Source organism: Calypte anna, chromosome 7 (assembly GCF_003957555.1).
Source record: "Calypte anna isolate BGI_N300 chromosome 7, bCalAnn1_v1.p, whole genome shotgun sequence".
NCBI classification, from domain to species: Eukaryota; Metazoa; Chordata; class Aves; order Apodiformes; family Trochilidae; genus Calypte; species Calypte anna.
In genome coordinates, this window is record NC_044253.1 from 17,507,902 (window position 1) to 17,524,202 (window position 16,301).

Consider the following 16,301-nt stretch of genomic DNA (forward strand, 5'->3'; position numbering starts at 1 on the left):
TGTGAGTCTGATGAGCCAATGACCCAGTTCATTTGATACTAAAAGATCCCGATTTGGCAGGATATTGTTGCCTGGAATCTCTGCTTTTCTTTTTTCTTAATGTGTTCGGGGGGATTTGGCAAGCAGAAGGAAAGGATTGTGAGTCCAGAGCTTGTAGCTCACATTCTTAGAGCAAATTATTATTTCTCTGCTTGTTACAAGTGTGATTTCAGATAACTAAGGATGGTATTGGAGAATTAAAAGATATTTTTTTCTAATGTATCTGCATATTTTCTCGTATCTTATAGTAGATAGAATTAATGTTGAGAGCGTTTGGGTTTTGTAGCATTTTATCAGATCGCTTTTGTAAGGAAAAAGATAATTTATGGAATGTGCTGCCCCCATGTGGTATTAAATGTATTTGTCGCCTTTTAGGCTAATTCTGAACACTCCCAGTAGCTTTTTCTTGAATTGTGGGGCCTATAAAGTGAAAACGAAAAATTCAGTTATTGAAAATGCACCACAAGCAGCCTTTCTCTTGGTAGATTTTGAACATCAATTTCCTCTCTTGAAAGGAAATAGGAATTGCACATCTGTGGTTTTAAATAGAAAATAAATAAGGTACTTGTTCAGTTTTAAATACTTTTGAAATCTAATAATAAAAATTAACATTAATGACTTAAGGTATGTCTTAGTGACTCTATAATTTAATAATTTTGAGATTTTTTTTGAGGGTTTGAGAGTTTTCCATGCAGACTAAATACAAACATTAAGAGTTCTAATTTTTAAATGAATAAATATCTAAAAATTATTTCATGATTTCTAGTAATACCATCTACTGGTAATTTAGGAAAGTAGTTTTAAAGAAAATAACAGTGTATTTCAGAATAATACTACTTTGCTCTCCCTGATAGGAATGTAAAAAGTTTCACGGAGAGTTTGTCGGACGAGCCTGTGGTCATCATGGCCCTTATGTTCCAGATGTCCTCTTCTGGTCTGTCATCTTATTCTTTTCTACTGTAACACTGTCATCCACACTGAAGCAGTTCAAAACCAGCCGATACTTCCCAACAAAGGTGTGTGCCATTTTTTAATTCAAAAGTTGTCATTAGTCATGTGGAATCATGAATTCCATCTGCATTGCAAGTTCAATTACCTGCTGGTGAAGTGGACACAGCATCTTTTCTCTGTTAGAAAATTTTATCAGAATAGGCATGGTTTTAGCTATAAGCACAAAATGGCTTAAAACAGTGAAAAAAAAAATCCTAAAACACATATGAATGATTTAATAAAAGTTGTCATTTCTCTAAATAATTGTAGGTACGATCCGTTGTCAGCGATTTTGCTGTCTTTCTCACTATTTTGTCCATGGTTTTAATTGACTATGCCATTGGGATTCCATCACCAAAACTTCAGGTTCCAAATGCTTTCAAGGTAATTTGTTTATAAATTGTTCTATTTTCTTATTTTGACAGAGTAGTGTGCTTAGTGGGTTTATTAAATTTTTTTATTCTCAGGGAGTAGTGATACTGAGTTTCCATGTTCACCATATACTATGTAGCTTGATTAGTGTTCAGTGCAAATGGGCCTCTTCCATCAAGCTTCTTCATACTTCCTAATGTCTTCTGTGAGGGGATCAACCTTTCTCAAATCCTAGACTACTGTAATATTCCGTGTCTCCTTACAAATTCTGTGCTCACTGTATCAAATACAACCAAGTCTGTAATATTGCAGGTGATTTTATCACCTGCAACTTCTCTTTTTTGTATCATAGGAAGTTTAGCATTTTCCTGTGCTCTTACATAGATTAATTTTAATGGAAACCATGTCCTAATAATGTTATTATATGTATTATTATGATATTGAAATGTGAACAATCCTTAGAGTTCTGAGTGGTCATGCCTGACTCTGTTTTTATAGCCCACCAGAGATGATCGCGGCTGGTTTATTACTCCTTTGGGGCCTAATCCTTGGTGGACAGTGATAGCTGCTATAATTCCAGCCCTGCTTTGTACTATCCTTATCTTTATGGACCAGCAGATCACAGCTGTCATTATCAATAGAAAAGAACACAAACTAAAGGTATTTAGTCAAATAGTTACATTTTCAGTGTAATTTTCTTCTTCAGGTTATGCCATGTACCTTCATCTTCTTGAGCATGTCAATTTATATATTTGTTACATAGCACCCCTTTATATTATTATGCTTTTTCTCTCTTGATCTGGTTAGTACCTTTACCCTCTGTCAGTGATTCATTGACTTACAGGAGTCAAGTCTTAATGAATGTGATCTGGAACAGACATTCTGAATCAAGAAAGTGCTGTCCTCTGTACTTCATTGGATGTATAATACCCATTCATCTAGAGAAAAAAATCTGGTAGCTAATGATTTCCTTAACTACCATAATATTAATTGCCTCTACAGATACTGGCAATGCTGTTCTACTGGACTGGATTTTGAAAATGTGTTTAGGAATTATATTATAAAAAAAAGTTTTGTGGGTTTTTTCTTTTCTTCATTGTTCTTTGGTTCTACCCATCCGTTGTTTTTATTTATTTATTTATTTTTTATTATTATTCCCTTCCTATCTTAAAGGAGGGAGAAGATTAAGGCTGAGCTTTAGAGGCACAATGGGTTCTTAAAACAACATAGGACAACTTCCTGCTCTGTTCTCTAACACTTTAGTTGCCTACAGATGGAGAGAGAAAAAGGGACATCACCCCTCTGAAAAACTGTTGGGCAAAATCTAGCAGCAGGTTTCTGTACATGTATATGCAGAGAGCTTAGGCTTTTTTTGACATACTTTTAATAAGCAGCAATCCAATCCCAAGTTGCTTTAGCAAATGCATTTGCAACCTTCACTTTGCACTGCCTCTTCTTGGATGATTGTGACATTTGATATGTTCTTTTTTTGCCCTCTTTGTCAGCCTGGCTCTTCATGTCAATCCATAGCATTGCATGTGGTTAACTTGACAGATGCAGGAGTTTGCTGCCAAGCTTTGGAATGTGTTTTTTCAGCACTGGCATCTGGGAGTCAGATGGTCCTCCTGGCTGCCCCCTTGTCTTGCTGCGTTTTAGTTTTGCTGGGGTCTGGTGTAGCATCACCTGTTGCTATGCTTCCTTTTCTTCCCATATGTCAGGTTCCTCAGATCATGTATGAATGTGAGGAAATGCTCTCGGTTTCTGTATGCATTAGCAGATACATTCCTCATAAATGTGTCAGAAGGTAAAAAAAGGTGTCTCTGTTAGGATTTAGAATTAAAGTTCTTTGAGTGCATTGTGCATATAGCTAATATCTGTGTTTGACACATCTCTGAGTTTGTCAAGATGTTTCTTGGAAATAAGACTCATAAGCACTTTTGGGGAGTGCGGGAAGGTTGCTGGAATTGATTCTTTCCATTTTCTTTACTTTATATGAATTCCCCTCTTTAAATAATGTAAGCAAATAAGATGGCATTTTCATTTCGATACGTGGCTTACATTTTCATAAACCCAGACGCTTCCCATTTTAGAAGTAAAAGTTGTCTTCAGAATGAAATGATTTGTTTGCTTCCAACTCGTTTTCCCCTCTTTTTTTGTACTTCCCATAGCAAATTTTGAATAGTGCACATTTCAGCTTTTGGCAGTCTCTGTAGCAAACCCTTCCAAGTTTAGTTTAGTTACTTTTTTTATGTCAAAAGGCATTTGCATGGATTTACAGGCAAAATTATAGTTCAACATATTCACATTGTTTGCATGAATATCACTGTTTCATCAGACCATGGCATTGGATTTGTTGCCATATTGCAAAATTTTGTGGAGATTACCTATCTGATTTTTAAAAGGAAAATAGCTTGAGCTTCTGCTAGCAGCTGTATGGTAATCTTGGATACTTACTAAAACTGAAAAGAAATATCCATCTCAGCTGTGGTAACAGATACCTGTATAACCAAGCTTGATGCAGATCATTGGTCATTTTCAAGCTCAGGTTGTATTTGCAGCTTTTCAAGTATATCTAAGATTTGACTAATGAGTTTTATCCACTGCTACAAAAGCCACGCATCATCATCCTGTTGGTAAATTTACAAAGTTTTTGACTACTACAGAGATGATCCAAAACCTGAGGTTTTGGGCCGACTTCTCATGTGATTACTTATGACAGAACTTTTAGGTATTGAATAGGGAAACCAACAGAACAGTAGCTGACAATATTTTACAAATTAGTTTAATATACATCCTAATTATAGCTTAATTTCTTTTAATTTTCAGCTAACTTACTCTTAGATAAAATGAAGCCCATTAGTGAAAACTTATTACCTTAACATGTGCTTAACATCTATAAAAACTTTTAAAGGGCTGGTGTGATTTTGTGGCTCTTTATAGCATAAATTGACTGCAAATGTTAACTTAAGAATTTTTGTGTATGAAAGAAACAAAATATATATTTTCCGCCTTGCATATATTGATGGATTGAATTTATTTAATCTACTAGGTTTAGTGCAGAGGAAACCTGGCAGTGCAGGTGGATGTGCTTCTTACTGTTATCCACAAGTGATTTAATGAAAACAGAAGATGTATTTATTTTCCAGTTTCTTACTAGTACCTCATTTTTAAGTAGGAGAGGTATTTGGTGCCCCTTGCAAAGTGGATTTATGATATGTACACTTAACGTATAATTGGAATGAGTCTGATAACATTAAGCATTTTTTGTGAACTAGTAGGAATTTTCTGTAGATAACCAGTTGGCCATGGCTAGTGACTCAGCCTGGATAGCACACAGAAAAATGTAACAAATATTTTAGTTGTCTCTAACTGTTTATTACGAATGCTTGCCAGAAGTATGTTCCTTGATTCAGATATCATTTTACATCTTCTTGCTGTCATTACTTTTTTCAACAGAAAGGATGTGGATACCATCTTGACCTACTCATGGTGGCAGTCATGCTCGGAGTGTGCTCTATTATGGGATTGCCATGGTTTGTTGCAGCAACTGTCCTCTCTATTTCCCATGTGAACAGCTTGAAACTGGAATCAGAATGCTCTGCTCCAGGGGAGCAACCAAAATTTCTTGGAATTCGGGAGCAAAGAGTCACAGGGCTCATGATTTTTATTCTTATGGGCTCATCTGTCTTTTTGACAAGTGTCCTGAAGGTAATTTGGGGAGTTAAAGAAAAGCTAAAGAATACTGCAGTACACTGAACATTCCACTTTTGTTACTGGATTATTTAATGAGTGCCCTTTCCAGGTACATTACTAACTAGCATAATGTTACACAATGATAAATTGAAGTGGAATTCTAATTTTGTATAATAAAATGTTAGGGACAGCTAACATTTAAAAAATATAAACCTTCTGATGGTCTGGTCTGATGGAAGTGAAAGGTAATTCTGCCATTGATAAAGTTGGACTTGATGATCTTAAGAGGTCTTCCAAGACCTTGGGCACACGACAAATTATTGTGAAAAAATCTTGCTAAGTTATACCAGGAAGTACATTTATTTAGTAAATTCAAAAAACAATTTGTGATTTCTGGTTAATGTGAAAATATTTTCACAGTTGCATTGATTAATTTCTTGGAAATGAACATGAAAGTTCTCTCATGCTGACTGCAAACTCAATACAGCTCATCAGTATCCTGGGTGTCTGTTTGTATGCATCCATCTATATAAATGATACTTACTGTTTTTAAGAAATTAATTGGCCTGTGCAAAAATAGTGTGTGTTTTGCCACTGGCTTCAGTAAGACCAGAATTTAGACTTCCATGTTGTCACAGTGAAGGCAACCAGCCCTTAAAACCTCTACTTCCCAGTAGTATTTTGTTAAGAGTATCGTAAACCCATCACTTTGAAAACTCACAGAACGTGTGTTTTGTGGATTCAGTATTTAAAACAGACACTTATCTATGGAAATACTCCCTTACAAAATCATCCCATAGAAGTAATTAATGCAATTTTAAATTATTACAGCACAGAACATTTCTTTTAGCAGTATAAAGTATTTTGTGTGTGCGTTGAGCGTTTTTCAGATGATTATACCTTTACTATTCAGATGGTCTCCTGAGCTGTCTTTTAAGTAAAGAATTTAAGTATTTCTCAAAAATTTCCTTTTTACATGTAGTTATGTCGATTTCCTTGATAGTGAATAGAGTATATTGTAATAGCTGGCCATGAGAGGAAAACAAAACTGCAGAGCCAGCTTCTGCCTTTGCTTTATACTCTGAGAAACATTATTAATTTGTAATTGATTCGGCTCTGAATTTACAAGTTGTCTGATTAATGCAGGCATATGGCACTTTGAATTTCAACTGTTTACAATGTCTTTCTAGAAGCACTTGAAGTTGTTGATGGTGTTTAATATGCTCTACCCTTTCTCTGCTTGTTTCTGCAGTTTATTCCTATGCCAGTACTTTATGGGGTATTTCTTTACATGGGTGCTTCATCTCTAAAGGGAATTCAGGTAAACGGATTTATGAAGAGTTTGTTACTGATGATGGGTTCTTTAAAATGTGTCTCTATTATTATTAAAATACTTTATTATCATTTGTATATAATCTGCTGCCAACTTTAAATTCTTGAGTCACTTAAGAAGGAAAATTGATTTACCTGAACTAGAGTATTCCCTTTAGTTAATGTGCTCCATTTATAAATTTTTTTAGGTGCTGATTTTTCTGTTCTCCCTTGTTATCAAGGGAATTTTGCTTGAGCCTAAAAACAGTAACAACTACCAGGATCACTTCCTTCTCCCCTGCCTTCCTGTTCTCTTGCTTGCCTGCTGCCTTTTCAGCCTTTATAGTGGTACACTTCATCTTGGACTTTGCTCATATGAGGCTTTCAGTTAATGTGCCTTAAAACTAACACAAGTGAGATTTTGAAGATGTATCTGTGCAAATAAATGCCCCAGGCAGGGAAGTGGAACTGTTGTAAATCCTATGCCACTTAATTTCTGTCCTTGGGGTTGAAGGGCAGCATTCCTGCAGTGCTCTTAAGTAGGAACCCCTGGCAGAAGCCAGGCACTCCAGCATTTAGGTCAGGGTTGCTAATGGTATGTACCATTTCTTATGGATGATTGCAGTGGGTAATGGTGCGGTGTCAGATCTTTTGTCCCATCTGACTCAAAAACTCAAAATTTTCTAGTGTGCATTTGTTTTCAAAATGGAGGTATTAATATACCTTCCAAAACAACCAAGGAAGAACAGAGAAGATGAACAGATGAAAGAGTAGATGAAAACATGAATTATACTCTGCAAAGGTTGTTAAATACAAAGAGCAAAGAAAGTCCCTAACTGTTTCTGTCATTATCTTGAAAATGTTGATAATGACATAAAAACATTTTTTTTTTTTTTAGCTTTCTATGATTTATAGGTAAAGTTGGAAACATGTCTTGTTTTTTTACTAGTGTTTTCTATTCAGAAACTCTTCCTTTTATAATTTCTCCTTGCTCTTATCATTTGTGATGACATTCCAGGAAGTGTAGTTTGGCTTTTATTGAGGTTTAGATAATTTCAACTTAATATGGTTCAGTGGTTAAAAGAAAGTACACGTATTGAGGGGTGCTTTTAAGGCATGCTAAAATCTAGCTATCTTTACTTGGAAAAGTGATAGAATCTCCCTCCTTATTTCCCTCCCCCAAGCTGGGATAAGGAACTGAGATTTGATAAGATGTTTTTTGTGGGAGGATGTGCTTTTTGCTGTTTCTGTGAAAAAGAAATATGTTCAAATCTGGCCAAATTATAAGCCTTTAAAAAAATATATGCAATTTGCACATCTCAATAAAAATCCCTGAAACTTGAGAATCCTGAAGATTGTGAATATAGCATAGCTCATCTATGCAAGGAGAAATGGTGCATCACCATCATCACTGTGCTGTGACAGCTGACACAAAGTCTTGGGTCAGTATGGAGCCAAGTAGGTCTGGAAAACAAGAACCTCTCATGTATTTTCCTAGCAGTATCCATCCACAGGAGATAAAAGGCTGAAGAGATCTTTCCAGATCAACATTTTGTGTGCTTAAGAAAGCAGAGCATAGTTATGAATGTATTAGAAAGGCAGTGTAATAGCATGTACATACAACAGATCCAACCATCTTACATTCAATTTGATTCACAGTTGATTCACATCTACTTGGAAGTCTGGTTTTGCCTTACTTTAAGAGTTCTTGACATGAAATCTTAGCAGTACTTTTTTAAAGTAACTGTTTTCTTTGTGTGTAACTTATAATGCACTAGTAAGCAGGATGTTTCCTGGAGTACGACTATACAGAATGTCATTCAGCAGACTCCAGTATCTCACATCTGCAGTAGAAATACCCAGGGAGACAAATGTGTATTAAAATGTAAAGGAACTTGAGTAGTATGGCTAACCAAATAGCTAAACTTTACTTAAGTAATAAGATTCTTATTCTTACTCTGGTGGCTTAACTGAAGACAAGATGAGTCCTTTACTACCATTAGACCAGTAGAGATCCATGGCTCATGGCTGTAGCAGAGGTAGTCTTGTTCTGTGCTCTTGGACTTCTGCTCAGTTTTTGCCTTTAGAGTAACAAGCCAGATTCCTATGATATTCAGAATGTTTTAAGCAGTGTGTGACTGTCAGCATACATGGTCCTACAGCTCATTTTTATGTAAACTTTTAAAAATTTCTCTTTCAGCTTTTTGACAGGATAAAGTTATTCTGGATGCCTGCAAAACACCAGCCAGATTTTATTTATCTGAGGCATGTTCCTCTTAGAAAGGTTCATCTCTTCACTGTAATTCAGCTAAGTTGTCTTGTGCTTCTGTGGATTATAAAGGTTTCAAGAGCTGCCATTGTCTTTCCTATGATGGTATGAAACATTTTTTATTTTGTCTATAAAATCCCTTTTCACTTGTGCATAGTTATTATTGAAGAAAAAATTAATTGTGGGTAGGAAATTGCAATAATGTTTTGATTCAATGTTCAAGAACAATTGATACTGTATTAAGTAAGGGAAGATTCCAGATATAACCTCTAGCTGGAGTCTACGTGGCACTCTATTTTTATCTGTGGGTAGCCCAACTATATATTCTCTTCTATTTAAAAAAATATTGAAATTTATTTCATGATTTTATTTAAGGAGTAGTCATTTTACAGAAAGAACATTCATTCATTAAGGAAGATTGTTCCTTATGCTGAGGAACTTTCCTACTATTTCTTTGTCTGTTGGAAATATTCTGCTGTTTTAAGTGATCTATCTTTGATTATTTCACTGACTGAAGATAAAAACTATCTTGTCTACTCAGTGATTGTTCAATGGTTCAACCTTACTTCATCTGAACAAAGGAAGAGCAGCTGTTGGCCTATCCAAATGAAAATATAAAACAGTAGCTGTAAATACTGGTCACTTTTGAATGTATTCCTCTACAAACTTATTTGTCAGTTTTACTTGCTTGATTTCCTAATTCTTCAAATTAATATCTTTCCAGGTCCTAGCTTTGGTATTTGTCCGGAAACTCATGGATTTCTTTTTCACTAAGCGGGAGCTCAGTTGGCTAGATGATTTGATGCCTGAGAGCAAGAAAAAGAAACTGGAAGATGCTGAGAAAGAGGTGGGTTATGGTTTCAGGTTTTGTTTTGTTTTTTATGTTGCACTTTATCAGCAAATCAGCAATTTATCCCTAGGGATGCTCTGAGATATGATCTGAGACCAATGAAATGGTGTGTGTAAGGATTCCCACTGGTAAGTCTATTTGCAGAAATAGGACATGAGATAATAATTTGAACATGTAACCATGAAAACTAGATTTCTCTGCCTTTAGGGTTCTTCTGTGACCTCTGACAGCTCACTGCCTCATCTGTCACCCAGAGAACTATAACTTTACTTTATACATACTTGCATAGAGTATGTTTTGAGGAAAAGGGTTTACCTAGGTGATAAATATTGTGATGATTGTTTACTATTTAGTATGTGCCCATAAAACTACGAGGCTGAAATTAAAATATATGAATCACTGTTTCCCTGCTTGTATCAAATCAGACCAGAGAGTTGTTTCGTCACATTATCTGTTGTCATCACAATTCAGAGAAATCAACAGTAACCAAGATAGCTCTCTTTTTGTGAACCTGATTATTGGATAGAATTCCTTGTTATCCTTATGTTTTGGCTGTATGTCACTTTCCTTCCCGTGTTTAAAATGATGGCACGAAAAACAAAACTAGGAAAATCTTCTGTTACTTTATTTCATTCACTGTCTATTCTGAGAGGTTATTTTTACATATTTTGGCATTTCTAAATATTTGGAACTATTATTAAAACTGTTCAACTGTCAAAAACTTATGAAGCTGTGAAGCCTGGAAATGACAAAATTAACTAGTAATAAAACTTCTGACATGTAGCCTAAGGAATTAATTGGAGAATTGCTATCACGCGGCTTTTAAAAATAGAAGTATTCTACCCACAAGAACTTGCAGAAATATAGTTGACAAGATCTGAAACTTATTTGATTGGATCCTAATTCATCACTTAAGTTGTTTTTATATTTTTAGCCTATGCTTTTCCAAGGTTTTGTACATTTATAGTGGATATTATATATGCCTCCTCATCACAGATCTCCTTTGGAAGCCACTTTCATGTTAATCAACTAAGTCTTTCTGGGACAAGAATTAACAAAGTGATTTCTCCCAATTGGAGAAAAAAAAATGTTGTGACAATAGTAAAACACAGAAGTAACAAAGTTCTGTGCAGAGAGGTCTTAAATTTTATTTTAGAAAATTGTACTGGCACTTCCAGCATATCAGTGTGTATGATGCACATGGGCTTTTGGCTGAAGTGCCAGAAAATGGTAAGCTCTGATTTTTAGAGAGCCAACTCACACTGTCAGCAGGCACCAGAGTAAACTGTTACAAAGCCACCTAAGAAAGATGTGGAGGTCTCTGAGTATTGGTTATGATATAAGCATGCAGTGCAATAGTTTAGGGCTGGATTTGACACAGATGTTTTTTCCCTGTTAAAATGAAGACTAATTTTGGTGTCCTGTTTTAATACCTTTCCCTGCAGTAAAAGTTTAACAAAATTAAAACGGTGTGTGCGAACTTTAATTTTCCTTTCCTAAGTTTTGCATGTTAACATTGGAGTGTATATATCCTGTTATGCATGAAATGTAAAATTCACCATACATTTGCTTATTCAGTGTTACTCATTTTTCTCTTTTTTGTTATAAAAGTACCTCCTTTATTTGGCATTTAAAATAACATTAAGGTACATCTTCTAAAACAGAGGATTTAAAATGTCAAATATTTAAATTAAAGGTACTTGAAAGTGTCTCACTTTAAGAACTTCAAATGCAGAAAAGGACAAGAGGATTAAAATACATACATTTCACTGTTTGCAGCATTATATCTCATATCTAAATTCCTTCCTTCTAGGAAGAGCAAAGTATGTTAGCAATGGAAGAGGAAGGGACTGTTCAGTTGCCACTAGAAGGACATTACAGGTAAAATATACCTTTCCTCTTTTAGGTGAGTTGCAATAAAATAAACATGCCACAATATTTATTCTTAATGCTTATGGCATATCAGTAGGATGTTTGTCTGGCAGTAGGTGCACTGAACCCTATAATGCAGTATTTAACAAGCTCAGCCCTTTTCCAGTCTTTCCACCTGATCTCCCAGGCAGTCCCTAGGAAAAAGACACAGCAGCTGAAGTTTTCCCTTGGGCAGGACTGCAGGATCAGACTGCTCATAATGAACCTTCTGACATGGACAGTGCAAAAGGAAGATGTAGAGCAGGTCAAACCCTGATGCTAGCAAGGAGCCAGGAAAAGTTTTTCAGCATACCCCAGAAAAATCAGATTCTTACAGTATTAAATTTTAAAACATTAAGGTAATATTTTTGCAAGATAATTGAATCAACAGCTGTCTAGGGCAGAGAAGGCATAATGCAGGGTTGACACAACAATGAAAACCTACATGAAGAGCCATAAGGACTCTCATTTACAGTTTTTAGAAAGAAAATTCTTAATAAAGATTTGACATACCTGCTGATGGTAACCTCTGCATTAATGTTAAGCTCATAGGAATACTATCTCAGAGTGGCCTCCTTTTATATTTTAACACAAAGTTACCCTAATGTCTCCTAATCCAAATAACTGTATGTGTCTTTGAAAAACCCCAACCTATTTCTGACTTTTGATTCATAACACTTCTGTAGTTTTCTTTTGTCTGTACATTTTTGTTCTATTTTATAGTAGCAGTACTTAGCTTAATTTATCTTTAGGTGTGGTCTATATTGCTCAATGGTTTGTTTACTTAGGTAGAGTTCTCTGGATAATAATTTACTTTCTGTGCTGTGAGGGTACTATACTTCAGCTAAAAAGACAAGTCAAAACAATGGTTGATAAAGTGGTTCCCCAAAGCATTGTGAAAACAAGTTTACCAAGGGGTTACTGACTGTCAAGGTATGCATAAACCATGAAGTCAGGAATAGGCCCTTAGACCTTTTATGGCTTTATTATTATTAAGCAGGTAAATACAGATTTGGAGAAGCCCATGTAAAGCTAAGGGCATAATTGCTCAAAGTGCTTCTTAAAGTTAGCGATGAGCTTGTTCAATTGGGACATTTTTGTGAAATTTCTTAAATCTTTGAATTTGTCGAGGTTTTTTTATCACTTTTAAAATGATATTAAAAGCAGGGGGAATTTCAGAGCATAAATACTTTAAGAATTGTAAGGAACTTGGAAGATTCTGGTTTAATCCAGCTATGCTACTGGTATGCTGCAAGATCTTAGGCAATATTTAATTTCACAGTTCCTCATTTTTGTTTATTAGTTAGAAGTAAATAAGGTATTGCATTGGTGTTACTGTGATTAGTTGCTATTGGAGGAGCCGTTCAGGATTTTTGAAGTTTAACATAATTTTTGAATTTCCATTGAAATTATTGTAATCACTATCAGTTTTCAAGAACTTTTGTAGAGTTAATAAGTAACAAGGACTGATTTCTCATTGCTCCTTTTTTTTATTGTGCATTTACTTTTATTCTTGCCTAGAGATGACCCATCTGTGATAAACATTTCGGATGAAATGGCAAAAACTGCTGTGTGGAAGACACTGTTGATATCCTCGGAGAATGCAAAAGATAAGGAGTCAAGCTTTCCTTCTAAAAGGTTTTATAGTTTTTTTCTACATTATACTTTAAATTTTGCTAAGGATTAGAAAGATTTCTAGCATACTTCAGCTTTTATTTCTTGAGGTTTTCCTTTATTTATGTCCAATCCTAATATTCTGAGCTCAAAAATTTAGTACGTACACTTGTTAAAAAAACAACAAAAACTATTAAAAATTTTTCACAAATATTTGCATGCCACTGGAAAATGAAGTTGAGCATGTCTGATGCTTGTGTAGTGAACCACCAACCTACACCTGCATAGTGCAACAGCTGTTGTGTTTGTTCTGCTTGCTTTTGTTCCTTCCTTCTGAAAAAGAGGTGGTCATCACTGACCTGGAAATATCCATATGAAGAGCCCAGCACTCTGAATCCAATCTATTAATATTTTGAGTGAAAATAATTCTAAGATTCCATAATTTGTTTTTGGTTTTCTGCCTACTTCACTTGTACTCAGAACATTTCACTACTTTTAACTTTTAGTCCAGCCAAATGTAAATTGAAGCAATGATTTTTAACAGTGCTACAGAGTGATTATGGAAGTAAGAGGGCATTAATTACAAGCACAGTGTAATTGTAAGAGATTTTCCTGTTTCCACAAATTTTAAATGTAACTGTTTTGTACTTAATTGTTTTATATCACATTTTTGTCATACGCTCCCCTTCCTAATCACTCTAGAAGCTGATTCCCCAAAGGTAAGGTCCTGTCCCCCAAACTTTTCCCTGACAGTATTGTCCAATTCAAATTGGTGTTGCCAGGAACCCAAATGACATGACTTTGTATAATTTTTGGGGAGACAGAATTAAAAGAAATTTCAAAGAGGAATGTAAAATGTCTTGGACAAAGTCCTTAATATTGAAATTTCTTGTGTTTAAAATTAGGAACTCTAGATTTACTATATTTCAATATTAAATTGGATGCATTTCTAAATTTTTAGAAATGCATTATATAAATATAAAATATAAAATTATATTTTGCCCATTTCTAAATCTATTTTTCAAAATGATGTGGTAAGAGGAAAAAATCTTGTAGTGAAATACGTTTTCTAATTATGTCACCCCAAAATGGCATGCTGACTTTCAGTGTTGTTTCTTTCCCTGAAGAGCATAAACAAGATGAACGAGTTGATGACCAGAGAATCTTCATTTCAGACATCCATGGAGCAGCTCACTAATGTCATCATTTAAATGTTATTTCGATAACAGCCAAATAAGCAGTACAGTTCTGATTGCCTTTCACCCTACACATGGGCTGAAAAAAATCCTGGCACAGTGGTGCATGGGTTAAGGAAATGCACTATGGTTTTTTTACCTCATGTTCCTCTGTTGTCCAGGTTGTGAAAGCCTGGAGAAAGATAAGAAACTGAGGTGGTACCTTCACAGCCACTGTGTATGAAGTTGTAGTTTTTCTGGTGGATGTTGGTTTTTTTGATGTTTTTTATGTGAAATTTTCAACGATACTTTGAGCAAAGAGCATCCACATAGAATGTGGCCCAGACAACACTGGTAGAAGATGATGTGGCCATTCCACTGCAGTAAAATAGAAACTAATTTTCTAATGACCTCACTTTCAACCTGTTCTTTTACCTTTGCTCATGAAAACAAAGATTCAGGTGAAAAATAATCAAGGGATCATTGATCTTATGGTTTTAAGTATGAGTGTGTTGTTGTAAAGGAACAACATCCTACAGAACCTCAAATCTTGCTTTTTCATGTGCTCTAGCTTATCTCAGGTACCCAGACAGACATAGATTCAAATACCTTTAAACTTACCTAGGTTTGCTTTGTGGTAAGCATTAATGATAACTCATGTTAGAGACCGAGTTGAAGAAATACAGGATTCCTAAATGTATGTATCATTACATCAGCATATAATTGAATCCTAAGGAAGTACTGAGAAAAAAAAGAAAGCCTTGGATTCACAGCAGTTGTAGGAATAATTTTTGCAAATTACCAAGATGAGCAATATTCCACTGCAAAATTCCCTCCAGTGAAGGGTATCTTACCAGGGGGGGAAAAAAATCATGTTATTTTGAAGTTAATTGTATTGATGCTTTTGAGGTTCAACTACAGAAGTATTTAGTTCTCCTTTTCCTCTTCTGAGGTCTACTTTCTCATACTAATTTTCAAAAATATAATTAAATGAGGATAATTAAATTATGATACTGTATTAAGATTTGATGTAACTTTTACGTACGGTACCAATCAAGTAAAAACATAAGGCTGGAATACATAAACTCTGAAAGTTCTTCTTCCTAATTAAATACTCAGTTGAGTTTACTTGACAAATGCAAGACTGGCCAGTAATAAACTAAGGTCACCTCCAAAGAGAGACTTGAGGCAGGAATGGTTTATACAAATGACAATTTAGCCTGGTGCACAGATAATATGTGTCCTAAGCTTTTATCCTGCCCTTATCTCTTTGAAGTAGTATGTAATTTGTGATAGTTCTTACATCCCAGACTTCTAATGACACTTAAGTGTCTAAAGAGGAGACTTAAATGAGATTCACGTAGTCAACTGCTGCTTAACCATAGAGGCACATGAACTTTGCAGTTTTCCAAACTTAAGTTATCATTATTAAAATTCCAAGGGATCTGAATGTCTGCTTTCAAGACTGTCTTGGTAGAATTGAACACCCAGCCACCTATCTGAGACATAGCCCTCATTGTTATTTGTAATTATATCTTCCTCTGTTTTTGCTTAAAATATTAGGCCCTTCACAATTCAACAATTTAAAAATGTATACAGAAGATATGACTATGCATAAAAGTTGGTCCTAGCTGTTCTTCTAAGGTGTTGGAGAAAGAGGCATCTGTCACTTTGTAGGTGGTATCGAGTCATTTTCTTTACCCGAAGATACACATATCCTGTATCCTGAACCTTCCTTCTTGGGTTTGTTAGGCTATTCCCTTGGAAGGGAGGAAGAGACCTCCAGTTACATATTTTAGTGGTAAAAGACTGGACTTGTCTTTCTTCTTCTTCTTATTATTATTATTATTTTTATTCTTATTATTACTATTACTATTATTTTTTTTCTTTCCCAATTTTTTTTATGGCACTAAAGCCCACATCTGCAGGAGATGCTGAGATGTGAATCCTAAATAGAAGACTTTCCTGGTAACACAGAGGCACCTAAAAATGTGGATATATTGTAGACTGTAAGGCAGACAACAGTCTCAGTGTTTGCTTTTACAAAGCACAGGTAACTCTCTGCCTGCTGTACTGC

The 16,301-nt window shown here is 35.1% G+C and overlaps 1 protein-coding gene across 2 annotated transcripts in view; it reads left to right on the forward strand.

Annotated features, from left to right (window-relative positions):
* SLC4A10 (solute carrier family 4 member 10) overlaps window positions 1-16,301 on the forward strand; it is a 112,707-nt gene that overhangs the window by 95,022 nt on the left and 1,384 nt on the right. For both annotated transcript variants that reach the window (XM_030454755.1, XM_030454756.1), the window contains 9 exons: window positions 894-1,055; window positions 1,300-1,413; window positions 1,900-2,061; window positions 4,858-5,109; window positions 6,347-6,415; window positions 8,606-8,779; window positions 9,399-9,521; window positions 11,338-11,405; window positions 12,957-13,073. In XM_030454755.1, coding sequence (XP_030310615.1) covers window positions 894-1,055; window positions 1,300-1,413; window positions 1,900-2,061; window positions 4,858-5,109; window positions 6,347-6,415; window positions 8,606-8,779; window positions 9,399-9,521; window positions 11,338-11,405; window positions 12,957-13,073 — 1,241 coding nt within the window. The remainder of the gene's footprint in view (window positions 1-893; window positions 1,056-1,299; window positions 1,414-1,899; window positions 2,062-4,857; window positions 5,110-6,346; window positions 6,416-8,605; window positions 8,780-9,398; window positions 9,522-11,337; window positions 11,406-12,956; window positions 13,074-16,301) is intronic.